The sequence below is a fragment of the Ranitomeya variabilis genome, chromosome 1, assembly GCF_051348905.1.
Source record: "Ranitomeya variabilis isolate aRanVar5 chromosome 1, aRanVar5.hap1, whole genome shotgun sequence".
NCBI classification, from domain to species: domain Eukaryota; kingdom Metazoa; phylum Chordata; class Amphibia; order Anura; family Dendrobatidae; genus Ranitomeya; species Ranitomeya variabilis.
Genome location: NC_135232.1, coordinates 361,490,646 through 361,517,354, shown reverse-complemented (window position 1 = coordinate 361,517,354; position 26,709 = coordinate 361,490,646). Strand labels below are relative to the sequence as shown.

The 26,709-nt window shown below is 43.3% G+C and overlaps 1 protein-coding gene across 2 annotated transcripts in view; it reads right to left on the bottom strand.

Moving 5' to 3' along the window:
• IPO4 (importin 4) overlaps window positions 1–26,709 on the bottom strand; it is a 359,020-nt gene that overhangs the window by 65,170 nt on the left and 267,141 nt on the right. For both annotated transcript variants that reach the window (XM_077248938.1, XM_077248939.1), the window contains exons 25-26: window positions 14,939–15,064; window positions 14,414–14,622 (exon numbers count right to left, since the gene is read on the bottom strand). In XM_077248938.1, the coding sequence (XP_077105053.1) occupies window positions 14,414–14,622; window positions 14,939–15,064 (335 nt within the window). The remainder of the gene's footprint in view (window positions 1–14,413; window positions 14,623–14,938; window positions 15,065–26,709) is intronic.

Genomic DNA, 26,709 nt, shown 5'->3' with positions numbered 1-26,709 from the left:
GCTCGCCAATCCCTGAGCCACAGGGCTCTCCTGATGGAGATTGCATTGGCGGCTGCCTGTGCAGCGCAATTAGCTGCGTCCATAGAGGCATTGACTATGAAGTCTCCGGCCTGCACTATCTGGTTAACCAGGATGCTGGCTTCTGGAGGTAAATCACTGGCTTGGATGTTAGAGGACAGAGTCTCAGTCCAAGAGACCATAGCCTTAGCCACCCAGGAGGCGGCGAAGGATGGGAAGAGAGACGCTCCTGTGGCCTCGAAGGCGGAACGAGCCAGATGATCAATCTGGCGATCAGAGGGATTCTTAACTGAGGAACCGTCCGAAAGAGACAGGATGGTCTTGGACGCGAGGTGTGACACAGCAGGGTCCACCGAGGGAGACTGTAGCCAGTCTTTGACTAATTCCCGAGAAAAGGGGTATTTGGCCTCTATGAACTTTTGACCTATGAAGCGTTTATCTGGACGATCCCTATGTTTTTGTACAACCTCCTTGAAGTGAGGGTGAGTGACAAAAACCTTTTTAACCCGTTTAGTTTTTTTGAAAGACACCGCGTATTCGGGTTCCGATGCGGAGTCTTCAGTCACCTTCAGGGTCTGATTTACCGCCTCAATGAGAGAGTCGAGAGACTCCTGGGAGGAGGGGGGTTCCTGAACGTAGGAAATGTCGGACTCATATTCAGAGTCATCCGATTTAGGAGAAGGGGACCGAGAAGCAGAGCTTGCGGGTACTGAAGGGCCCGCTAGCTGATGGTCAGGGGATGAAACGCGAACACGTTTTTTAGAGCCCCGGGTGGAAAGTGACCGGTTACGCCCCCTGCTGGTAGACGAATCCATATCGTCGTCTGAATCCTCCACGGTCCGACCTGGAGGGGGGCCCCGGAGGGAGTCAATTGCCCTGGCTAGGGAAGCCACAGATCGTGACAGAGAGGTTGCCCACTCAGGGGGGCTAGGCTCTACCGGATCAACGGGAGCGGCATCGGCGACGGTACCGGCGTCGGCAGGGGGCGGCTGCACAGAGGGTGAGACGCAGTCTACACACAAAGGGTTAGTGTGGGCTCGGGGCAGGGCCGCATTGCAAGTGGCACATACAGTGAAAAACATTGTATGCTTCTTGTTACCCTTTTTTGTCTCCTTAGATTGAGACATAGTGCCTTGGGGACAGAGCGGGCAGTATGCGCAGGGAAGGGGTTAAGCTTTCTTGAAGCAGCTTACCCACGGTCCTTTCTGTGTCCCCAGAGAGAGATGGCGGTTCTGTTGCAGGAATTCTCCTTTGAGCGCTGCAGAAGCGTGGGCTCCGTACAGAGAGAGAGTGAGAATATGGCCCCCGAGATTTGGAGAGCGCTTCTCGTCCCAGACGAGAAGCGCCGGTGTAGGGGGCGGAGCTACGGCCGTGGGAGGAGATTTTTCCCCTGCGGCCTACTCCGGCTGAAGAAGCCGGGGACTAAATTTTTAGGGCCTGCCGACGAATGTGCGGCGGCGGCCGCGACGTAGCGCCGCCGAGCACCACCGACCTCCGGTCGGCGGTGCCTCTCCCTGGGGACCCGGACCGCAACGCTACCGCTAAGAAGGAGCAGGGGGGGTCCCCTGAAGGTACTTACAGCCCCTTGTCCCGGTTCTCACAGCGGACACCTCTGTGAAGATGTGCACTCAATCCATGCACCCAGGATGGGGATGGAGAGGCCCCTTGCATCACGCTGCAGTGATGCCATGAGCAGAGGGGACTGCGGCACAATATCCCCTCCGGACTGCATTCTTCTTACATTGCTGTAAAGCAGGGTCCTGGAGGGGATTGGGGGAAAGCGGGACCGTATAGGAACCGTTGCCCTGGCGCAAACCTTTTGTGCGCCATACGTCGCAGGAGAGGGACGGGGAGGTATACTCGCCGTGCTCGCCTGTTGTTGGTTCGGGGGAGAGCGGACCTTATGAAAAAAAGGACCCGTCGCCCCCTTCACTCCGTTAAATAAAAAATTAAAAATTTACAGAAAATTCAAAATGAAAAATCAAAATAAATAAAGTTGGGGTCTGGAAAAAAGACCCAAGTGCCTCCTAAGACACTAAGCAAGAACTGGTTGAAATTGTATCCAGTGATGGGGTGTATACTGCAGAGGAGGAGTTAATCTTTCTATCTACTTAGTGTCCTCCTAGTGGCAGCAAGCATACACCCATGGTCCTGTGTCCCCCAATGAGGCGTAGGAGAAAGGGGGGTGATTTAAACTTTTATATTTTTTTTATTTTTTTCACATTTTTTTTAACTTTTTTTTTTTAAGTTTTTTTTAACTTTTACCATGCTTCTATAGCCTCCATGGGAGGCTAGAAGCAGGCACAGCCCGATCGGCTCTGCTACATAACAGCGATCATCAGATCGCTGTTATGTAGCTAAAATGCAGGTGTGCTGTGAGCGCCGACCACAGGGTGGCGCTCACAGCCACCGGCGATCAGTAACCATACAGGTCTCCAGGACCTCTATGGTTACCTTCCTGACACATCGCCGACCCCCGATCATGTGACGGGGGTCGGCGATGCGCTCATATCCGGCCGCACGGCCGGATGCGGTAGTTAAATGCCGCTGTCTGAGATTGACAGCGGCATTTAACTAGTTAATAGCGGCGGGTGATCGCGATTTCACCCGCCGCTATTGCGCGCACATGTCAGCTGTAAAAAACAGCTGACATGTCGCGACTTTGATGTGCGCTCACCGCCGGAGCGCACATCAAAGCGGGGGTCCCGACATGTGACGTACTATTCCGTCACATGTCGGGAAGGGGTTAATAGCATGCCGCCAAAAAAAGGAAGGAAGTTCCATACAGATTTCACCCTTTAAGTGATGCCCCCAAACCACGAGCCCAACTCTTGCATAATTGTCAAGTTAATGGGGATTATAAAGTATTATAAGAGGAGTTCCATCTACCCCAGATCTTCTCGAATTTACCTGGACATCCTCTATTTTGATATAGTGTACGTTCATACGGGAAGATCGAATTCACGAGATCAACCCAGGCTCTGAGAGATGGGCAGGAACCACCCATCCATCGTAATGCTAACACCTTCCGTGCCAGAAAAAGTGCCTCTCGCAGAAATATTCCGGTACAGTGATCCCAAGCCTCTGCATCCCACACCCCAAACAAGCAAATCCGTGGTTCAAGTGGGACGGGAATCAGTAATAAGGATGTTAATAATGTCGTCACCTCCTTCCAATAATGAAGAATAACAGGGCACTTGCAAATCATATGAATGAAATCTGCATCACTTGAGTGGCACCTCAAGCAATCTGACGAACGGAGGCGGACCATTTTAAAAAGTCGCACCGGGGTCAGATAAGACTGATATATGATATACAACTGAGTCATTTCATATTTAATTGAAGGAGAGACTTTAGTAGGGGATTCCAGAATATCCTCCCACTCTTCTCCCGATACATCAGGAAGAAGTCCCTCCCACTTCCCCTTGATAGAGTTTACAGTAGACCCAACTCCCATGGACAACTGATAAGTATATAGGGAGGAAATAAGTCCTTGAGGACCCTGTGAGTTGAGAATACCTATCAAAGGTAAAGATGAGATGGCTCGATCCGCACCCATATTCCGCATGTGTGATTGAAAGGCTGATCTTAGCTGCAGATAACGGAAGAACTGAGATCTTGGAATATTGTGAGTGTTCTGTAGTTGTTCGAAGGATACAAAGATCCCTTGGTTATATACATCTCCCACCGAAAGAACACCATACGAAATCCAAAAATCAGTGGATGGGTGGCTCAATGATCCCGGAAAGTAACTATTATTCCACAGGGGCCTTTCAACTACTACATCTACAAATCTAATGACTTTTTAATTTGCCTCCATATTAATCGTGCCAGCCGGAGTAAAGGCAGCAAACGAGGAGCATTAACTTTCTCTAGTTTCAGAAACCCCAGTGGACAATCAACCCAGGCAGAGTGGAGTGGATGGCTCTCAGAGTTAGGCAGGGAATTACTGGGCATCCATTTATTTATCGCCTTAGCCTGACCGGCGAGATAATATAAGTAGAAATCCGGCAGAGCCGCCCCGCCCCCCTGCTTCGGCCTCTGTAGTGCAGATAATTTAAGTTTGGGTCTAGTTTTCCCCCATATAAAGGATGTAACCAGGGAATTTAAACTCGCGAAGAAGTGTTTGGGTATGGGCACGGCACTATGTTGAAGGCAGTAGCTAAGTTTGGGGAGCAATATAATTTTTATTAGGTTAATACGGCCGGCGACAGAGCGGGAGTTTATTCCAGGTTGCAAATTTAGTTTTGACCAAATCTAATAGTGGATAGATATTAAGTTGTAGATCTAATTGACTATGTTGAGACATGTGGATACCTAGATATTTGAAACTGGAAACAATGGGTAGCGACGAGAGAGTTTCAAGGCAGGGTGTCGGAGTATGTGAGAGAGGGAACAAAGCAGATTTATCCCAGTTTATATAAAGACCAGAGAATTTACTAAATTTATCTATAGTCGCTATCACTTCTGGTAACGTTTCCTCTACTTTGTCCATAAATATCACCATATCGTCAGCATAAAGACCAATGGTATCCACTCAACCCGCAATATTTATTCCCTTAATGTCATTGGAGGGCCTTATGCGTATTGTCAAAGCCTCTATTGCCAAGGCGAAAAGAGCCGGGGATAGAGGACATCCCTGACGAGTTCCCCTATATAGGGAAAAAGGCTCAGAAATGGCATTATTCACAACTATACGTGCCCTGGGTTTCATATATAATATACCTATCCCTCTCAAAAATGTATCCCCAAAACTGTATTTCCTTAGGCCATGTGCACACGTTCAGTATTTTTCGCGTTTTTTCGCTATAAAAACGTGATAAAAACGCGAAAAAAACGCTTACATATGCCTCCTATTATTTACAGTGTGTTCCGCATTTCTTGTGCAAATGTTGCATTTTTTCTGCGAAAAAAATCGCATCGCGGAAAAAAAAGCAACATGTTCATTAAAAATGCGGAATTGCGGGGATTCCGCACACCTAAGAGTGCATTGATCTGCTTACTTCCCGCACGGGGCTGTGCACACCATGCGGGAAGTAAGCAGATCATGTGCGGTTGGTACCCAGGGTGGAGGAGAGGAGACTCTCCTCCACGGACTGGGCACCATATAATTGGTAAAAAAAAAAAAGAATTAAAATAAAAAATAGTCATATACTCACACTCTGATGGCCCCCGAAGTGTTCCCGCCTCTCAGCGCTGCATGCTCTCTCTTCCGTTCCTATAGTTGCTCTGTGTGAAGGACCTGCGATGACGTTGCGGTCTTGTGATTGGTCGCGAGACCGCTCATGTGACCGCTCACGTGACCGTGACGTCACCGAAGGTCCTGCACGCACCATCTATAGGAACGGACGCCGCTGAGGAGATCAGCTGTTTGCAGGTGAGTATAACCATTTTTTTAATTTTTTTTATTATTTTTAAACATTCTAGCTTTTACTATAGATGCTGCATAGGCAGCATCTATAGTAAAAAGTTGGTCACACTTGTCAAACACTATGTTTGACAAGTGTGACCAACCTGTCAGTTTTCTCCCGGTGTCGGTCCGTCTTCTCCATGGGCGCCGCCATCTTCCAAAATAGCGGGCGCATGCTCAGTGCGCCCGCTGAATCTGCCGGCCGGCAGATTCGTTACAAGTACATTTTGATCGCTGTGGTAGGTTCTATCACAGCGATCAAAATAAAAAAATAATAAATAACCCCCCCCCTTTATCACCCCCATAGGTAGGGACAATAATAAAATAAAGAAAATATTTTTTCTTTTTCCACTAGGGTTAGGGTTAGAACTAGGGTTAGAACTAGGGGTAGGGGTAGGGTTAGGGTTATGGCATGTGCACACAGTGCGGATTTGGCTGCGGATCCGCAGCGGATTGGCCGCGGATCCGCAGCGGATTGGCCGCGGATCCGCAGCGGATTGGCCGCTGTGAATTCGTAGCAGTTTTCCATCAGGTTTACAGTACCATGTACACCTATGGAAAACCAAATCCGCTGTGCCCATGGTGCGGAAAATTCCGTGCAGAAACGCTGCATTGTATTTTCCGCAGCATGTCAATTCTTTGTGCGGATTCCACAGCGTTTTACACCTGTTCCTCAATAGGAATCCGCAGGTGAAATCCGCACAAAAAAACACCGGAAATCTGCTGTAAATCCGCAGGTAAAACGCAGTGCCTTTTACCTGCAGATTTTTCAAAAATCGTGCGGAAAAATCTCACACGAATCTGCAACATGGGCACATAGCCTTAGAGTTAGGGTTGCAATTAGGGCTAGGGTTGGAAATAGGGTTAAGATTAGGCTTGTGGTTAGGGTTACGGATAGGTTTAGGGGTGTGTTGGGGTTACAGTTGTGGTTAGGGTTGGGATTAGGGCTAGGGTTGGGATTAGGGTTAGGATTAGGGTTACGGTTGGAATTAGGGTTACGGGTGTGTTGGGGTTAGGGTTGTGGTTAGGGGTGTGTTGGGGTTAGGGTTGTGATTAGGGTTATGGCTACAGTTGGGATTAGGGGTGTGTTGAAGTTAGAATTGAGGGGTTTCCACTGTTTAGGCACATCAGGGGTCTCCAAACGCAACATGGCGCCACCATTGATTCCAGCCAATCTTGCGTTCAAAAAGTCAAATGGTGCTCCCTCCCTTCCAAGCCCCGACGTGCGCCCAAACAGTGGTTTACCCCCACATTTGGGGTACCAGCATACTCAGGACAAACTGGGCAACAACTGTTGGGGTCCAATTTCTCCTGTTACCCTTGCAAAAATAAAAACTTGCTTGCTAAAACATCTTTTTTGAGGAAAGAAAAATGATTTTTTATTTTCACGGCTCTGCGTTGTAAACTTCTGTGAAGCACTTGGGGGTTGAACGTGCTCATCACACATCTAGATAAGTTCCTTGGGGGGTCTAGTTTCCAAAATGGGGTCACTTGTGGGGTGTTTCTACTGTTTAGGCACATCAGGGGCTCTGCAAATGCAATGTGACGCCCGCAGACCATTCCATCAAAGTCTGCATTTCAAATGTCACTACTTCCCTTCCGAGCCCTGACGTGTGCCCAAACAGTGGTTTACCCCCACATATGGGGTATCAGCGTACTCACAACAAACTGGGCAACAAATATTGGGGTCCAATTTCTCCTGTTACCCTTGTGAAAATAAAAAATTGCTTGCTAAAACATCTTTTTTGAGGAAAGAAAAATGATTTTTTATTTTCACGGCTCTGCGTTGTAAACTTCTGTGAAGCACTTGGGGGTTGAACGTGCTCACCACACATCTAGATAAGTTCCTTGGGGGGGTCTAGTTTCCAAAATGGGGTCACTTGTGGGGGGTTTCTACTGTTTAGGCATATCAGGGGCTCTGCAAACGTAACATGATGCCCGCAGACCATTCCATCAAAGTCTGCATTCCAAAACGTCACTACTTCCCTTCCGAGCCCCGGCATGTGCCCAAACCGTGGTTTACCCCCACATATGGGGTATCAGCGTACTCAGGAGAAACTGGACAACAACTTTTGGGGTCAAATTTCTCTTGTTACCCTTGCAAAAATAAAAAATTCTGGGCTAAAAAAATATTTTTGAGGAAAGGAAACACATTTATTATTTTCACGGCTCTGCGTTATAAACTTCTGTGAAGCACTTGGGGGTTCAAAGTGCTCACCACACATCTAGATAAGTTCCTTGGGGGGGTCTAGTTTCCAAAATGGGGTCACTTGTAGGGGAGCTCCAATGTTTAGGCACACAGGGGCTCTCCAAACACGACATGGTGTCCACTAACGATTGGAGCTAATTTTTCATTCAAAAAGTCAAATGGCGCTCCTTCCCTTCCGAGCCCTGCCGTGTGCCCAAACAGTGGTTTACCCCCACATGTGAGGTATCAGTGTACTCAGGAGAAATTGCCCAATAAATTTTAGGATCCATTTTATCCTGTTGCCCATGTGAAAATGAAAAAATTGAGGCTAAAAGAAATTGTGTGAAAAAAAAGTACTTTTTCATTTTTACGGATCAATTTGTGAAGCACCTGAGGGTTTAAAGTGCTCACTATGCTTCTAGATAAGTTCCTTGGGGGGTCTAGTTTCCAAAATGGGGTCACTTGTGGGGGAGCTCCAATGTTTAGGCACACGGGGGCTCTCCAAACGCGACATGGTATCCGCTAAAGATTGGAGCCAATTTTTCATTGAAAAAGTCAAATGGCGCTCCTTCCCTTCCAAGCCCTGCCGTGCGCCCAAACAGTGGTTTACCCCCACATATGAGGTATCAGCGTACTCAGGACAAATTGAACAACAACGTTCGTGGTCCAGTTTCTCCTTTTACCCTTGGGAAAATAAAAAAATTTTCGCTAAAAGATCATTTTTGTGACTAAAAAGTTAAATGTTCATTTTTTACTTCCATGTTGCTTCTGCTGCTGTGAAACACCTGAAGGGTTAATAAACTTCTTGAATGTGGTTTTGAGCACCTTGAGGGGTGCAGTTTTTAGAATGGTGTCACTTTTGGGCATTTTCAGCCATATAGAACCCTCAAACTGACTTCAAATGTGAGGTGGTCCCTAAAAAAAATGGTTTTGTAAATTTTGTTGTAAAAATGAGAAATCACTGGTCAAATTTTAACCCTTATAACTTCCTAGCAAAAAAAAATTTGTTTCCAAAATTGTGCTGATGTAAAGTAGACATGTGGGAAATGTTATTTATTAACTATTTTGTGTGACATAACTCTCTGGTTTAACAGAATAAAAATTCAAAATGTGAAAATTGCGAAATTTTCAAAATTTTCGCCAAATTTCCGTTTTTTTCACAAATAAACTCAGAAATTATCGACCTAAATTTACCACTAACATGAAGCCCAATATGTCACGAAAAAACAATCTCCGAACCGCTAGGATCCGTTGAAGCGTTCCTGAGTTATTACCTCATAAAGGGACACTGGTCAGAATTGCAAAAAACGGCAAGGTCATTAAGGCCAAAATAGGCTGGGTCATGAAGGGGTTAACTGAAAATTTTTATGAAAGTTTTACAAACTTTTAACAAATGGACGCGAGTCCAGCCAATTACATTCAAAAACATCATATAAAAAGTAATAAAGAGAAGATTAGAAAGGTTACAAAGACAGAGTAATATGAGATACAATAAAGGGGAATACTTCCTCTAATGGTAGACTACCCAGTTGTAAAATGAAGCTTTGAATACAAATTTTCCAAGCACATTTAGGTACCTATATTCCCAGATCTTTCACTGTGTACAGAAAAATAACATAAGAAAATTATCTTGGATAATGTATAAGTGTACCTCACATAGACGGACAAAAGGACAGGACACACACAAATACGGAAGGGAATGGGAGGAATACAGGTTCCAAAAAGGATGAAAGCCTAACCATTTCTCTGAGCCCAAACGGAATCAAATCCATCCACTCTCGCTCTCAAAAGAGCCGTCATATATTCCATCCTACGATTGTCATTTATTCTACACAGTAAATGCTGGTGGGAAGGAGGAAAGGTCTGCTTCCAGTGAAGGGCGATCAAACATCTCGCCGCTGTAAGGATATGTAGCAATAGCTTGGCTGAGTTATTTCCCATCTCCTTAGGGGAAACATGTAACAAATATATAATCAGGTCAAGCCCCACCTCGATGTAAAGAACCCTGCTAATTAAAACTCTCACTTCATCCCAAAAACCTGGACAAGACCAAAAAATATGGTATTAAGTGCCCACTTCAGAGCCACGACGCCAGCACAGGTTTGAAAGTAGAGGGTTCAATCTGTAGAGGTGGTCAGGCGTGTGATACCAGAACATCAGTATTTTGTACTGATTTTCTTTATAAAAAAGTGCAAATGGAGGACTTGGCCGCCTTTTCCCAAATGATGTGCCAACATTGAGGGGATATCCCCTTCCCAAAAAAAGACTCCCTTTTCTGCTCATGTTTAATTGTTGGCCTTCCTGAGGAAAACCTAGAATCTATCTATCTATATAAAGCTGAGTGTGTGTGGATGTGTGTATCAAGCCACAGCGACGCCACATAGCCACACTCACCCCACACGTAAAGCCCCGTTCACATGGCCCACGTTGTTAGCGCACACTGGCGGAGACACATTCACCTCGAAAGCCACCCTGCAAAACTCACCGGCTGCGACATCCCAGCCGCTGCAAGCTACAATCAGGGCCGCCGCCTTCAGAGTATCAGTGCGCGGCAGGCACAGGCCACATCTATCTCCGTCGTGTCTAGAATGGAGTTGCTCCTGTGAGGCATGACTTCAAGGGAAAGGGAGGAGCCTCATGTATTACACCTCTGTGCTCATAACAGGAAGTTGCAGTGCACGTGTGAGGGGAAGAGAGGAGGGGAAAATGAGAGGAGGGGAAAATGAGAGGAGTGAGGGGAAAATGAGAGGAGTGAGGGGAAATGAGAGGAGTGAGGGGAAAATGAGAGGAGTGAGGGGAAAATGAGAGGAGTGAGGGGAAATGAGAGGAGTGAGGGGAAAATGAGAGGAGTGAAGGGAAAATAAGAGGAGTGAGGGGAAAATAAGAGGAGTGAGGTGAAAATGAAGAGGTGTGAGTGGAAAATGAGAGGAGAGGGGAAAATATTGGAGTGAGGGGAAAATGAGAGAAGAGTGAGGGGAAAATGAGAGGGGAGTGAGGGGAAGATGAGAGAGGAGTGAGGGGAAAATGAGAGAGGAGTGAGGGGAAAATGAGAGGTGTGAGGTGAAAATGAAGAGGTGTGAGTGGAAAATGAGAGGAGTGAGGGGAAAATGAGAGGAGTGAGGGGAAAACAGTGGAGTGATTGTAAAATGACAGGTGTTAGGTCAAAATGACAGGTGTGAGGGGGAAATGAGAGGAGTGAGGGGGAAAAATTAAAGCTGTGAGGGGGAAAATGAGAGCTGTGAAAGAAGTGAGGTGCTGCTGCAGTATGAATGAGGCTGTCTATAGAGAAGAATGAGGTGCTGCAGGTGGAGGCTGTGTATAAGTTCACATTCACACGTTGCTATGCCCGGGCAACGCCAGGCTCTTCAGCTATATTTCTGAAATTAGTCCTTTGGTCAATGGCCCTCTTCTGTAAATCCTCCCGAAGTCAATCGGTAAAGAGACCTTAGGTAATCAATAAAGCGAGGAAAAACTTGTTAGAGATGGCAAATTTGGATTTAATAGCATCGAACGTGATAAGCTCCAGAATGTCCCCGTCTACAAGATCTGCAAACCTAAATAATCCTGCAGAGGTCCACAGGTGAACCATTGCATGATCCATACTATTTGGTAACAAGGGCTCAAATGTGAATGAGATCATTGGCGAATTAGGGGAGGCCAAACTGAACATCTTCACACAAGAAAGCCATATCTCCCTCGTGAACCGCATAGGGCCCAGATAAGACAACCAAATTTCTAGTGGCCCTAATTGACCAATATAGTGAACTCGGATGAATTGGCGCTAGCCATAGCTTTTCTACTCTGTCCATTTGTTGTATGCCCATAATGAAGCCCATGAGGTCTCAAACAGGAAGGACCAATTTAGGCAGTCAAATGCCTTTTCCGCATCTAGGCTCAATATAAGGGACTGTAGATTATTTCTATACGCAACATCAAATCTATTGCCCGTCTAGTATTATCACCCCCCCCTACGATTAGGGATAAATCTCGCTTGATCCTTATTAATAAGTTAATAAGAGACAGCAAAATGTATACCTCTTTTCACGTGTAAAGCGCCATGGAAAACGTGGCACTGTAATAATAATATAAGTGCACAGAAAATGATGTACTGTAGCTCTGGTTAGAACACTGTAAATAGATAATCCAGCAAAGGACAAATATGGCTTAATAGAAAACAATTGCTATGTTAGTCACCTAGATCAATCAGTCAATTATTTAACAGTGCAAATAGCCTCTTTGCTGAAAAGTCAAAATCAACCCTTTAAAGGGAACCTGTCACCCCCAAAATCGATGGTGGGGTAAGCCCACCCTCATCAGGGGCTTATCTACAGCATTCTGTAATGCTGTAGATAAGCCCCTGATGCTACCTTAAAGAGGAGAAAAAGAGGTTAGATTATACTCACCCAGGGGCGGTCCGGGTCCGATTGGTGTCTCAGGTCCGGGGCCTCCCATCTTCATTCTATAACGTCCTCTTCTGGTCTTCACGCCGCGACTGCGGCGCAGGCGTACTTTGCCCTGTTGAGGGCAGAGCAAAGTACTGCAGTGAACAGGCGCCGGGACAGGTCAAAGAGGCCCGGCGCCTGCGCACTGCAGTACTTTGCTCTGCCCACAACAGGGCAGACAAAGTGGCGTGAAGACCAGAAGAGGACGTCATGGAATGAAGATGGGAGGCTCCGGACCGGACCCGGACAGCAGCGGGACCGCCCCTGGGTGAGTATAATCTAACGTCTTTTTCTCCTCTTTTAGGTAACATCGGGGGCTTATCTACAGCATTACAGAATGCTGTAGATAAGCCCTTGATGACGGTGAGCTTACCTCACCATCGATTTTGGGGGTGACAGGTTCCCTTTAAAGAGCCTTGCCACATGACTTAGGATAAGAAGCCAAATCAGAAGCTCCTTCTGATTGCAAGGCCTACAAGTCACACTACTCCAATTTGGCATTCTGCACAAAGAGAAACTTTATCCCTTAGACATCTTGTCAAAGGCCTCTCACCCAGCCAAACACCTCTCCTGTTTTGCTCTGATAAGGGTCACAACCCCTCATAAATGTATCAGAAAATGGAGCTTCTAGTTTAGCTTTTTATACTAAGGCTAGGTTCACATTGCGTTAGGGCAATCCGTTAAGCGCATAGCGCTAGCGGATTGCGCTAACGCAATGAATCTATAGGGATCGCGTTTGCCGATCCCGCTAGCGCAGATCCCCGATCTGCGTTAGCGAGGAACGGACCTTGGGCGCACCTCAGACGCTGCAAGCAGCATCCGAGGTCCGTCAGAAAATAACGGCACATCGCTTGCGCGTGCCGAAAATGGCATGCGCTAGCGATGCGCTTGAGATCAGAATCACATTGCCGTCAATGGGTGCGCTAACGGACCCGTTGTATGGCGTTAATTGCGACAATTTCGCCATGCAACGCAGTCCGTTAGCGTTAACCCATTAACGCAATGTGAACCTAGCCTAAGTCATAAGGCAAGACCCTCTACAAAGGTTGATTTTTGAGTATTAGGATTGCTACCTCCAATAAATGGTGCTACCGTTCCTGTCCTCGTCCTCTCTGAATATACTATTTACATACTTAAATTTCCAGTGGAGCATTGCATGGCCTATAAGTCACCCCATTCCCAATTTGGCACTCTCCAAAAGGTGAACCTTTAACCCTTAGACCACCCATAACTCTGTGTAGTACCAAATAACCAATTCACCCAATAGCATATTATTATTCATCCTAAAGGGGCATTGTACGACTAACAAGTGGTCACTTTTTCACAGGTTAGATAATTTCTAGGTCAGAGGAACCTGCCCCCACTGATTTTAACAAACCCAAACTTTGCTTTCAAATGCGATAAGTCAGCACCATGGGTGTCTGGGAGCAGGTTACTCCCCTCTTCCCAAGAAAAAAAAATGCATTTCTTGGCCAAACCAAGCATGCAAGTGAATGGTGAGGTCAGGAGGAATCAATTTTTGGCCTATAGCTATTCAAGGTGTGTGCAATACTTAAAGGGTTTTCACCAAGAACAAAGTTCAATTTAATCAGCAGATCTTGGAATACTAATAAACTACACAATTGGATGTGTGTAAATAAAATGTTCCTGTGCTGAGATAATCTTATAAATGTGCCCCTGCTGTGTACTGTGTAATGGCTGTGTCTGACCATACAGGACATGGTCTGATCATACCACAGCTCCTGGGCAGGGGGGAAGCCACAGAGAGTATACAGACATTACAGCAGGGGATCACAGCTTCTGTTAGATAAAGCATTTCATATTGTTTTTCCTTCTGGGAACCTACACTCATTGAATTCAGTGCAAACGCTTCTGACTACTTCTTCTATAAAGCATTTCAATGCCTGGTTTTAAAACAATGTTTTATCTCAAAGAAAGAATTATTTGCGATGCCATGCTGTAAAGTCTGTAGACTTTTCTTGCTTCCTCCCCTGCCCAGGGGCTGTGGTATGATCAGACCATGTCCCTGTATGGTCAGACACGGCCATTACACAGTGGGCACATTTAGAAGATTATCTCAGCACAAGAACTTTTTTTAACATGCAATTGTGAAAATTATTATTATTCAAAGATCTATCGATTAAAATGAACTTTTGTTCGTGGGATGTGACGTGGGTAAAAGTTATCAGCCTATAAAATGTTACTCAGTAGGTTCACAGGTTGGACGTTGTGTACAGATTTGAAGAAATTAAAGAAGAGTTAAGAAATCCTGTACATCCCATATGTCTAACCTGATTCAGCATAAAGATAATTCAACCATTAGTGAAGAGCAGACCTTTAAACAACCAAGGATACTTCAGCATGGCTGCACCTCCATGTTCTGCAAGGACCCCAAGTCCAAAAACTGCATTACTACAAACTTCATTATCTCCATCCTGTGTTCCAGCGATGAAAGCGGGAACTAACTGTGCTACAAAATGGACAGTGGTCTCTCCCAGACTTACTACTGATTCAGCAAGTGTACCCACTGCAAATGACTTCTCTGCCGTAGAGCAACTGGACTTCTGTGTGGAGAGGAAAAGTTCATAAGGTTTATTTACTACCATTATCTTTATGTGACATGAGGCAATCACTTCAGTTCAAAGGACAAATCAAATATCCACATATGCAGAGAATTACAACATGGTTGACCTTTTGGCATTAAGACCTGCTGCTCGCACAGCTTTCCCGGAGACTGCACATACAAAAGCCATATCAGACTTACAATAGTCTAGCAGCAGTATGCGCAAACAGTAAAAACATGCTAATTGGAAAGATACAAGAATTCTGGGTGGTTGGCATATGTTAAAAATATACAGTCAGAAACACCACAATACTTACAGTTTTACTGAGGAGTAGTGGAAGAAAATCTGCAAAATATGGAGCAAATGTCATACCACCAACCGCATCAGCAACCAATGGAATTCCCTCTCCTGCATACTCCATCAACATGGCATCCATCTCTGCCTGAAAGTAAAAGCAACATCAATCACTTATTTGCCCATACAATTTACATTGAACCAATAATTGGAGCAAATTTAAGACTCCGCGATTTCTCTACATCCTGAAACAAAGCTTGTAAGATATGATTTCTACATGGCTGCATTACGGCTCTGTGAACAAGATCATTTTAAGCACGTCAAGCGATAGGATATTGATCTGTGAAACCAGGGAAGCTTTTCTCAAAGCTTTCTTTGGTAAAACATTTTCTTATCTCTTAAGGTACCAATAGTAAATCTAGGAAATAAGTATTCCATTAAAATGCAAGCTAAGCATCTTAAGGTACCGTCACACTCAGCAACTTTGCAAAGAGAACGACAACGATCCGTGATGTTGCAGCGTCCTGGATAGCGATCTCGTTGTGTTTGACACGCAGCAGCGATCTGGATCCCGCTGTGCCATCGCTGGTCGGAGCTAGAAGTCCAGAACTTTATTTCGTCGCCAGGTCGGCGTGTATCGTCATGTTTGACATCAAAAGCAACGACGCCAGCAATGAGCATAGGGGGCGTCGCAGCGTCTCCTTCTATACAGTCGGTACACTCCGGCTGTTTGACATGGAGCTAACAACCAGCGAGAATGAGAAGTGAGTCGCCGTTACGTCACAGGATCGCTCCTGCATCGTTCTGGAGTTGCTGTGTTTGACGTCTCTACAGCGACCTAAACAGCGACGCTCCAGCGATCTAGTTTAGGTCGGCTCGTTGTCTATATCGCCGCAGCGTCGCTGAGTGTGACGGTACCTTTAGATGTAACTCTCAATAGTTGAATGGGGCAAGTGGGGCACTTTATTGTGTGACAGACGGATTTATTTCATGGATCGGCTACATCTATCTACAGGCTCAATCTTCAATAGGCCATAAAAATATATACATTGGGGTACACTATATGGTTAGGAATTAGACAAACTTTTTCTTGCAGCAATATAGAAATTGAATAACGCAAATCTGTTTGTCAGATCAAAAGTGGGCCATATAAGGGCAAATCGGGAAGCAAGGGTGTTGGGTCAAAAGAAAGGACTGTCCTGCCAAAGGCGTGACACATGGTAGGTATGCCAGTCTGTGCATCTGTATAGTTAGGTGTGTTTTAATTAACAAGCTTATCTATGCTTAAACATTTGCAAGTCAGAATCACACTTATTAGCATGCTTAAATGAATATGTTACTTAAAGCAGCAATACAATTACAGGCTGCATTTACACTGCAAGATGATCATGAACAACCGTTGTTAAAAATCATTGCTCCCGGAGGTGCATCATCCTGTGTAAACAGGATTCACACACTCAAGAACAATGGTACATTGAGCCATCTAGCACAGATCATTCAGTGCGCATCATTTCCTTTGGTCGGCCTATGTTTGGGAGTTTACCAGTAAACTTATCACTCGGCGTTCGCATTGTGCCGTTTATAAGTCCATGTAAATGTACCTTAAAGGGCACCTGTCACCCCGTTTTTTCAGTATGAGATAAAAATACTGTTAAATAGGGCCTGAGCTGTGCATTACAACAGTGTATTTTGTGGACCCCGATTCCCCACCTATGCTGCCAAAATACGTTACCAAAGTAGCCGTTTTCGCCTGTCAATCAGGCTGGTCTGGTCAGATGGGCGTGGTGTCTTCCCCCAGATCTTGCTTAGTTTTCCGTTGGTGGCGTAGTGGTGTGCGCATGCCCAAGTCCAGAATCCACTGCACAGGGGAGGGAAAAGAGCGCGATCTGCGCTATTCCCCTGGTGATCGGTGGGGGCGGCCATCTTCCTGTGGCCGCGCGTGTGCAGATCGAGCGCTCTGCTGCCTGGGGCTTCAGGAAAATGGCCGCGGGATGCCGCACGTGCGCAGATGGAGATCGCGGCGGCCATTTTCCTGAAGCCGAGATGCGAACTCTGCTTCAGGAAAATGGCCGCCGCGATCTCCATCTGCGCACGCGCGGCCAAAGGAAGATGGCCGCCCCCACGATCACCAATGAAATAGTGCACATCGCGCTCTTTTAACTCCCCTGTGCAGTGGATTCGGGACCTTGGGCATGCGCAAATCACTACGCCACCAACGGAAAACTAAGCAAGATCTGGGGGAAGACACCACGCCCTTTTGACCAGACCAGCCTGATTGACAGGCGAAAACGGCTACTTTGGTAATGTATTTTGGCAGCATAGGTGGGGAATCGGGGTCCACAAAATACACTGTTGTAATGCACAGCTCAGGCCCTATTTAACAGTATTTTTATCTCATACTGAAAAAACGGGGTGACAGGTGCCCTTTAAGGCTGTGTTCACATATTGTGGCCATAGTCTAGTACATCTGCACTGTTTTGTAAGGATTTTCAAAAATCAAGACAAAAACTGCAGTTTTACTGGGAACGGCCACAATGCAGGATAAAAAGTTATTGTCACATTAGTAAATGTCTGAATCTTTCTGTTGTCATTCTTTTTCAGTACAGGGCAAAAAAAAAAAAAATTATACCGACTTTCTACTTCATTAAAAACTAAAAGAAACATTTTAAACAAATCAAAAAGGAGATCTTTTATTTCGTTGGGAAGGACAATGAATATGAAATATTTGCTCCTAGTTATTTCTAGTGTGACTAGTATCCCTGAACATATGCCAACACTGGAACCAGTCAGGTGGGTGGGTCACCAAAAGACAGTTTATGAGCAGAAGGCGTTGCCAGGAGGCAACTGAAGGGGAGTGTGACAGCCTCCACCTGATCTGGCAGATCTACCTGCTCTACAGGATAATTACCTTAAGAACAAACATGCAACCAGAGGGAGAGGTGTAAGCTCAGACAGCTCAGATGAGCTCCGATCAGGACAAACACTGGGTCATTGTCCCAAAGCCATCAAAACCAGATACTATTGATTTGTAAATGCGGAAAAAAGAGTAACAAGAGAAAAGAAGGGGAGAAAAGAAGGAAAAAACAACCTAGACAAACAAGTTTATGCCAAGAAAAAACAATAATGTGACATAGAAAGAACCTGCTCTGAGAAGACAATCAAGAACTTGTGAGTCTTGCATCTACTGCCAAGAAATTACATAAAGTTTGCATGTGAACCTGGTACTCTAAGAGTTCAGAATGGAGATACAATTGGCTGTCCTATGTATGCAGCTTGGAAAATGCTGCTACAATTTCTTGCCATTCCTTTTCCTGCGAGAAGCTCACAGTCAATCATCTATCATTTCTCTGCTCATCCTGCTAATGACAGATACAGTCATCACAGGTAAGTCGGCCTTTTAATTTTGCGGCTTTGTACAACGCCTAGGATCCTTTTAAAGACGGATTTAGAAGTTATTTGTAGGGTTCGTTGGCACCTATTTACGACCTTTGTGTACATAAAGTTCCTACTACTGTATTATAAACAGGGGCTGATTACAGAACAAACATACACTGTACATGCACTGTAAACTCCTATTGTGGTTCTCAAAGGTGAATGCTTAAAAATAAATGCTGTTCCTCCAGCCACCTGCCATACAGCACACTGATAGTCACACTAGACATCTGAGCAAGAACAGTCTGCGTTTTAGCCAGTCACATGTCACCATGTATTGTACGGGTCACATACATATGACTTTATTTTACTATCGGATTACTATGGTTGCTGAGACCGCCGAATGCATCTTCTACAAGTTTTACCATTTATTGATTTTGACACTGACTTCTGAGAATCCAAATGCAGAGCTCAGTGAAAAATGGATGGGAATTATTGCTTGTACACTGCCTCCATGATTAACCTAGTGTTCTCTCCATTACTATGCTAAAAGGCCAACTAACAGTATTCCCTGTGAACATCTAGTATTCGGCTTTACCTTGGTAACACATGCTAATTTGGACTTTGACTAGGTGCTTATCTTTATTGACCCATCCTCTGACATTTCCAAAGATATAGTAATACATTATCACATCATATATTAAAGGTCTTCGTTTTGGAAAGTGTATTCAACTGTTGATGCCATCTCTGAACAAGTTCTGAAAAAAGGTATTGAAGTAATACTCAGAAGTAATTCTAAATTCACCAAGTAAATGCCCTTTTATGCGAGGACATTACTTACATTACCTGTTCCTGGTATACATACTGTCGTAACGCACCGATTACAACTTGCTTTATACTCATTAGATAACAACTACCAGCACTTTAATGACAGCAGTAACAGCCTTGCCATTCTGGTGCCACAGTGTAATACGTACAAGGCTGTTTCTGATACATTTGACATCTGAGTAAAGCATAACAAATGGTAATTTATCAAGTCACATTATCACCTTTTATCAGGCGAGTTACTAAAAGAGTTTTCAAGTCTCCTTTGGGCAGGCCTTCAATATTAGATCAGCTCTTTGTAGGAGATCTGGCACTACGATGAACGCCTAGTCCTCCTAATTATATGGCAGTGGCTGTACAAGGGTACAGGACTGGGAACAGTTTCACACATCTGTGTTCCGCAGCCAAAGTATAGACTGGGCATGGGTCTCCTTTCCCAAACCTGGCAGTCTCATATAGGCCTCATGGATCTGTAAAGTGGCCTCAACAGCATTATTAGGCACAGCCATTAGAGAAAGTATGGGAAAATAGATGGTGGTGGGATCACTCAAAGAGCTGCAATCATCTTTTCCTTGTTAAAAAGGTTGTGCCAATTTTTTTATGGGAATGCTGGGGATCACTGGGTCCATAAACAATGAACTATCTTCTGCTTTGTAATAGATGTGGTAAGGATTGACATTTCTCTCCATTTATATACACAATTAGTGAAAACATTTTGGTGCTTGAACTTAGAAACAATAAATGGGAAAAAAAAGGCAATATTAAAAAAACTAGTTTAAAAAGAATGTTGAAAAGATGAAAAGCCCAGGGAGAATGCTTCCCACCTCACCCCACCTTGAACTTCATATCCTACCATAGATCTAACATGCTTTGGGAATTTGAAGTGCTCACAATGTAGTTGTATTCTAACGCTCTACTCTTCTATTACAGGATTCTTTTTATGTTCATGGTTTAGTGGCTGGTTACTGTCTCCCAGCACAGATGTGGTTTTCCTGAGATTTTTATCCTTTCAAAATGAGACCTATCGATATATTCCTCTGCTGATCCCATGGATATGTTTCAGCGAAGAGTGGAGTCGATCACGGAGTGGCAAACCCATGGCTGAAACATCTCTCTCTGTACAGTCTCGTCTTCTCAGTTTGACTTGTTGGCTAATTGCGGCTTCATATGGCGCACATATGATTCCAGGATGTGTCGAAATACAATCAGAATGTGACCAGAGGGAATGGCATTGCCTCTTTACACTTATTAATAAAAGCAGAACCTTTGACTGGCTGCTTCCTTCTATTGGATTTCTACTTGGCACCACTTTATTCTACAGCACAATGGAAAACCAGGAAACATCAATCATAAATCTATGGGTTCAAGAAAGAAGCAATTTCAAGGGACTTGTGGCACCTATTTTGGTAACAATATGTACTATAGTCTCATTCCATTTTCTCCCTCCTTTCATCACAGTAAGTTCATGGTCTATTTTGGCTTTGGATAGTGTGTGCGGTCTCTTAAGGTTTCAAATTTATCAGCCACTAAGCACTGTATGCAGCGCACTGGAAGACGTGCAAGTCAAGAACAGCGAACTCAGACAAAACATTACCATTGATAATTCATAGAAACTTCCTCTTTGGATTCTAGAATGGAGTTTTATAGGTGTTATATAAAAATGGATAGTTCTTAATAATCCATTTCTCATGGAAGTATATTTTTAAGTCCAAAAACAAAAAAAAATCTTTTATTCTTTTTGTTATATTTTGACAGTGCGATGTAAATAAATATGAAATATTGTGCTCCAAAAGATACATTGTTATCTCATCACAGGCTCACAGACATCTACAATTAACAAAACACAGCTGTAATTCATCCTCCTCAGGTCTAGAAATGCCTCTTTGTAGCTGCCACAGCCATCATTTACAGGCTGCAGTAGTGAGAGTGCTGCTACCAACCCCTTGGATCAGTAGCCCGTACTTCCAACATCAGCACGGACTGGAATAACAGAACGGCAGCTGTCTCTTGATAGGACTAAAAAGACAGGAGCAATTACAAGAGAAACAAGAAGAAATGCATAGGATTACAAAAAATATTTTGTCTGAAAGAATCAATTCCAGACATAACTGCTCAGACACATGCATTCATTAGTACTTATGTCATGAGCACAATTCCTTTGACGAGTGCAAATTGTGTAGGTGCCTGTGAATTGTTTGATTGTGATCAGTTATATTCTTCTGAGTATGAATGTGAATGTGAGTGCCAGGGCAATTACCAACCGTACTGTTACATGTTGCTGTACATGTTCATTAACCCCTTCAACCCCGAGCCTGTTTTCACTTTCATGACTGGGCCAAAGTTTACAATTCTTACCAGTGTTACTTTTATGTGATAATAACTAACTAGAACGCTTCAGCAGATCCCACTGATTCTGAGACTGTTTTATCGTTCCATATTGTACTTTATGACTGTGGCAAAATTGATTCTATCTGACTTGTGTCAGATAGATATGTCACATAAAATAGTTAATAAATTAAATTTCCCACATGTCAACTTTACATCAGCATAATTTTTGAAGTATCACTATTTTTGTTAGGAAGTTATAAAGGATTGAAAGTTGACCAACGATTTCTTATTTTTCCAACAAAATTTACAAAACCATTTTTATAGGGACCATATTTGAAGTGACTGAGGGGCCTATATAACCAAAAGTGACACCATTCTATAAGCTGCACTCCTCAGGGTATGTGCACATGTTGCGGAAAGGTGCGTGGATTTTTCCGCACTGACTTTGGTAAATCAGCATTGCGGATTTACTGCGGAATTTCAGCGTTTTTTCGGCAGATTCCACCAGCGGATTCCTATTATGGAGCAGGTGTAAACCGCTGTGGAATCCGCACAAAGAATTGACATGCTGCAGAATAAACACAGCGTTTCCGTGCGGTATTTTTCGCAGCATGGGCACTGCAGATTTGGTTTTCCATAGGTTTACATGGTACTGTAAACTCATGGAAAACTGCTGCGAATCCACAGCGGCCAATCCGCTGCGGATCCGCAGCGTGTGCACATACCCTCAAGGTGCTCAAAACCACATTCAAGAACTTAATTAACCCTTTAGGTGCTCACAGGAATTTTTGGAATGCGGAAGGAAAAAAAATAACATTTAACTTATGGTCAGAAAAATTTTACTTTAGATCAAAACATTTTTAATTTTCGAAAGGGTAACAAGCAAAAATGTACCCCAAAATTTGTTTTACAATTTCTACTGAGCATGCCAATACTCCATATGTGTGGAGAAACCATTGTTTGGGCGCACAGCAGAACTTGCAAGGGAAGGAGAGCCATTTGACTTTTTGAAACCCCACAAGTGACCCCATTTTGGAAACTAGACCCCCCTCAGGGAACTTCTTTAGATGTGTGTTGAGCACGCTCAGCCCCCAGATGCTTCACAGAAGTTTATAATAGGGTCATTCCATGAAAAGTGAACCAATGATTTTTACCTCTATATTTTTAATTCTTTTGAGATTTTGTTATTTGGTAATAGTGTGTCAGAGAATGCAAAATGTGAAGAAGAAAAAATTCTAGAAATTTTTTTTCTTAATTGATTTTCAAAGTTCGGAAAAAGTGCGAATTTTGGTGTTGCCTGCCTTTACATTTCTCCTCATAACTCAGGCTAGAAAAAAGATAGAGAAACCAAATAAACACCATTCTACTCAGAACTGTACAGGCTTTCACCAGATATGTCACAAGAGTATCTTTTATAATATTTTACCCATGTGAAAGCAAACGCAAAACTTTAAAACGCATTTCCGAAAAAAACGTTTAATGTAAAAAATTCAAAAACTGCACATGTGCCTGTTATACTCCTAGCCACATCTGTACCAAAATACATGTTGGGATCCTGATGGGATCACATTTAAAAAAATAAAACTATTACAGTGTCAGTTCGAAAATCCCAAATTCAGATCTGTTCAGCCTGTGGTGTAGAAGTGTGGGGTCCATATTTACCAAATAATCCATGACTTTTAGATGTTACGGTATTATTTTATTATGTTAGAGCTTAGAAGCAGGAGAGGACAGAGGAGAAGCTTTGTTAGGGCTGAGAATGACCAGGGGTAGACGGTGACGGCAGAGCAGATGACAGGCCGGCAGCTCGGGTCTCCAGAGGCCGTATTCACACCAAATCTTAACACGGATGCAACTCCTCAAATGTAGGGAGAAAAATACTCAACATCCAGTTCATTTATTGTACAAACCAGGACTACGGGAAGGAGGAGAGTGTTATAACATTAGTTACAGGAAGCAGAACCCATCACAGGGACTCGGCAATACCGGACTGTCATCCTATGTAGTGGAAATAAAGACAGTGACGTCCATGAAGTGGTAGAATGCAGCACAAGATCGATGTGGATGACACAACTGGCTATGTGACCTGTGAATATGATCGGACCTGCACCTTCTGGTCCAGCGCCATCATTTGTGTATCCAAGAAAACCAGACATTGCAAAAGTGAACAAAATCCGATATTAACTCAGGTGGAGCCGAACACCATGACAGGCCGTCCATACCCTGACACAAAAGGAAACGGCAATTGCTAGTGAGCGCTTATGGACAAGATGACATTTCACCCACTAGAAGGGACACATTGATGACAGAAGGCCAGTGTATAAACCTACTATTAATTGCATGATTAGTTCATATTTTATAGAGCGAGGATTTAACTACTGTACTATTCTTCTTAACCACTTCATAAATGACATGTTTAGTGATATAATAGAAAAAAATTGTTCCATGTATAAAGAGGTGGTAAAAATATTGGTTCTTTTAATCTTGTTTTTAACATATAATTAGGACGAGACTGTATTTAGAAAACCACACTTGAGGATATGATCACCTTTTATCTTTTGGCTTGTTCAATGCATTCAGGTTGAAAATGCTGAGCAAGTTGTGTTATGATGATTAAGATGTATTTATTCTGGCACTTCGGTATTTGTTTTTTGTGTTTCTTTATTGTTGCATATAAATGTTGAATGCAATAAGTTGTAATTTGAAAAGAAAAAAAGGAAGAAACTCACACAAACATAAAATCAGATGATTCAAGGCTTAAAAAAAAATACAAATTTGATAGATCCCAAGTTGAATCCCTGTACAAATATAAACAAGGACACGAGTAACACACATGCATGTTTTCACAATTTTAAAACATACGTTTTTTTCAGAATTGCGCATCAAAATTTTTAATTTGATTTCTCCAAAACAAAATATAAAGAAACATTGTCTTGTGACATATCAAATGAAAGCCGGTACCGTTCTGAGAAAAATGATGCCTCTCCCAACTCTATCTTAATTCTAGCCTGAGATATGATAAAAAATGTAAAGCCATACCAGGCCAAAATCTGCGCTTTTTTGAAACTTTAGAAATCTGTAAAAAATTAACTGATGAAGAAAAAAATTCAAAACTTTTAATTTGTAATTAACTAAAAATTGTACTTCATAAAAACAAACAATAAAAAAAATCTAAAGACGTCAGGTAAAAAAAATATTCATATTTGGATCACTTGATATGGAATGACCCAACGTTGAGACATGAAAATATATATATTAAAAAAAAATAAAAAAAAAAATCTGATTTTCCCCACAATTTTGCATTTTTCACAAGTGTAAGAAGAGAAATCGCACCATATTGGAGTTCAGATTTTGCTGGAATGGTTTGAGGGCGCCATGTCACATTGGCAAAGCCCCTGAGGTGCCAGAACAGAAATCCTGTATATGTGAACTCATTTTACAAACTACGCTCCCCAATGAAATCATCTAGGGGTGCAGTGATCATATTGCCTTGCGCTGGCGTGTACTCCGGAGGACAGAGAATGAACTTCAATCCAATATTGCGGCCAGCATGCAGCCAGCGGGTAAGGAAAGGGTGAATCAAACACCCAAAAACCCCGCCCATATGACCCGAAACTGGTCCCGCCAAATTCAGGTGACAAGTTCCCTTTAAAAGGGTTAACTGTTGGGACAGTTTTATAGGTTGGGTCGATCCGGACACTGTGCAACCAAATAAGTGTAGTTTTATTGTTTCTTTAATTTCTTTCATAATAATATTTACTGATGGGTACAATATATTTTTTCTTTTTTCTTTATTATTTTGTGATTATTTAAAACCTTGTTTTAGGCTATGTGCACACATTCAGGATTTTTCACGGTTTTTCGCTATAAAAACGCGATAAAACTGTGAAAAAAGCATACATTAAGCATCCTATTCGAATGCAATCCGCAATTTTTGTGCACGTTGCGTTTTTTTCTGCAGCGGAATCGCATTCCGGAAAAAAACGCAGCATGTTCATTCCTTGTGCGGAATCACGGGTATTCCGCACACATAGGAATGCATTGATCCGCTTACTTTCCGCATGTGGCTATGCCCACCATGCGGGAAGTAAGCGGATCATGTGCGGTTGGTACCCAGGGTGGAGGAGAGGAGACTCTCCTCCAGGCCCTGGGAACCATATAATTGTTTAAAAAAAAAAAAATAATTAAAATAATAAATCGTGATATTCTCACCTTCCAGCGTCCCTCGCAGATTTCCCGCTCCTCGCGATGCTTCCGTTCCCAGTGATGCTTTGTGGCAATGACCTGTGATGACGTGCGGTCTCGCGAGATGTTACGTCATCTGAGGTCATTGCCGCTAGGCATTATTGGGAATGGGAGCATCGCGAGGAACGGGAGAGCGTGGTGAGGGATGCCGAAAGGTGAGAATATCACGACTTATTATTTTTTACATTATTTTTAACATTACATCTTTTTACTATTGATGCTGCATAGGCATCGCGGGGGTACTTCCGGGAGGTGGCTTGGGAGCGCCTGCTGTGAGCAGGCGCCGGCAAGCCTCCAGCACTGCCTGTCAGATCGCTGATCTGACGTAATATAGTGATGTCCCGCCATGGGACAAAGTAAAAACGTAAAAAAATAAAAATAAAAAAAAAATCACTGTAAAAATATTTTTTTAAAAATTCCTAAATAAAGAAAAAATACAAATAAATATTGTTCCAATAAATACATTTCTCTATGTAAATAAAAAAAAAAAACAATAAAAGTACACATATTTAGTATCGCTGCGTCCATAACGGCCTGACCTATAATACTCTCCCACTAGTTAACCCCTTCAGTGAACACCGTAAAAAAAAAAAAAACGAGGCAAAAAACAATGCTTTATCATCATACCGCCGAACAAAAAGTGGAATAACACGTGAACAAAAAGTGGAATAACACGTGATCAAAAAGATGGATATGAACATGGTACCTCTGAAAACGTCATCTTGTCCCACAAAAAAACGAGCTGCCATACAGCGTCATCAGCGAAGAAAAAAAAAAAAAAAAAGTTATAGCCCTCAGAATAAAGGGATGCAAAAATAATTATTTTTTAATATAAAATAGCTTTTATTGTATAAAAGCGCCAAACACAAAAAAATGATATAAATGAGGTATCGCTGCAATCTTACTGACCCGAAGAATAAAACTGCTTTACCAATTTTACCAAACGCGGAACGGTATAAACGCCCCACCCCCAAAAGAAATTCACGAATTGCTTTTTGTTCATTCTGTCTAACAAAAATCAGA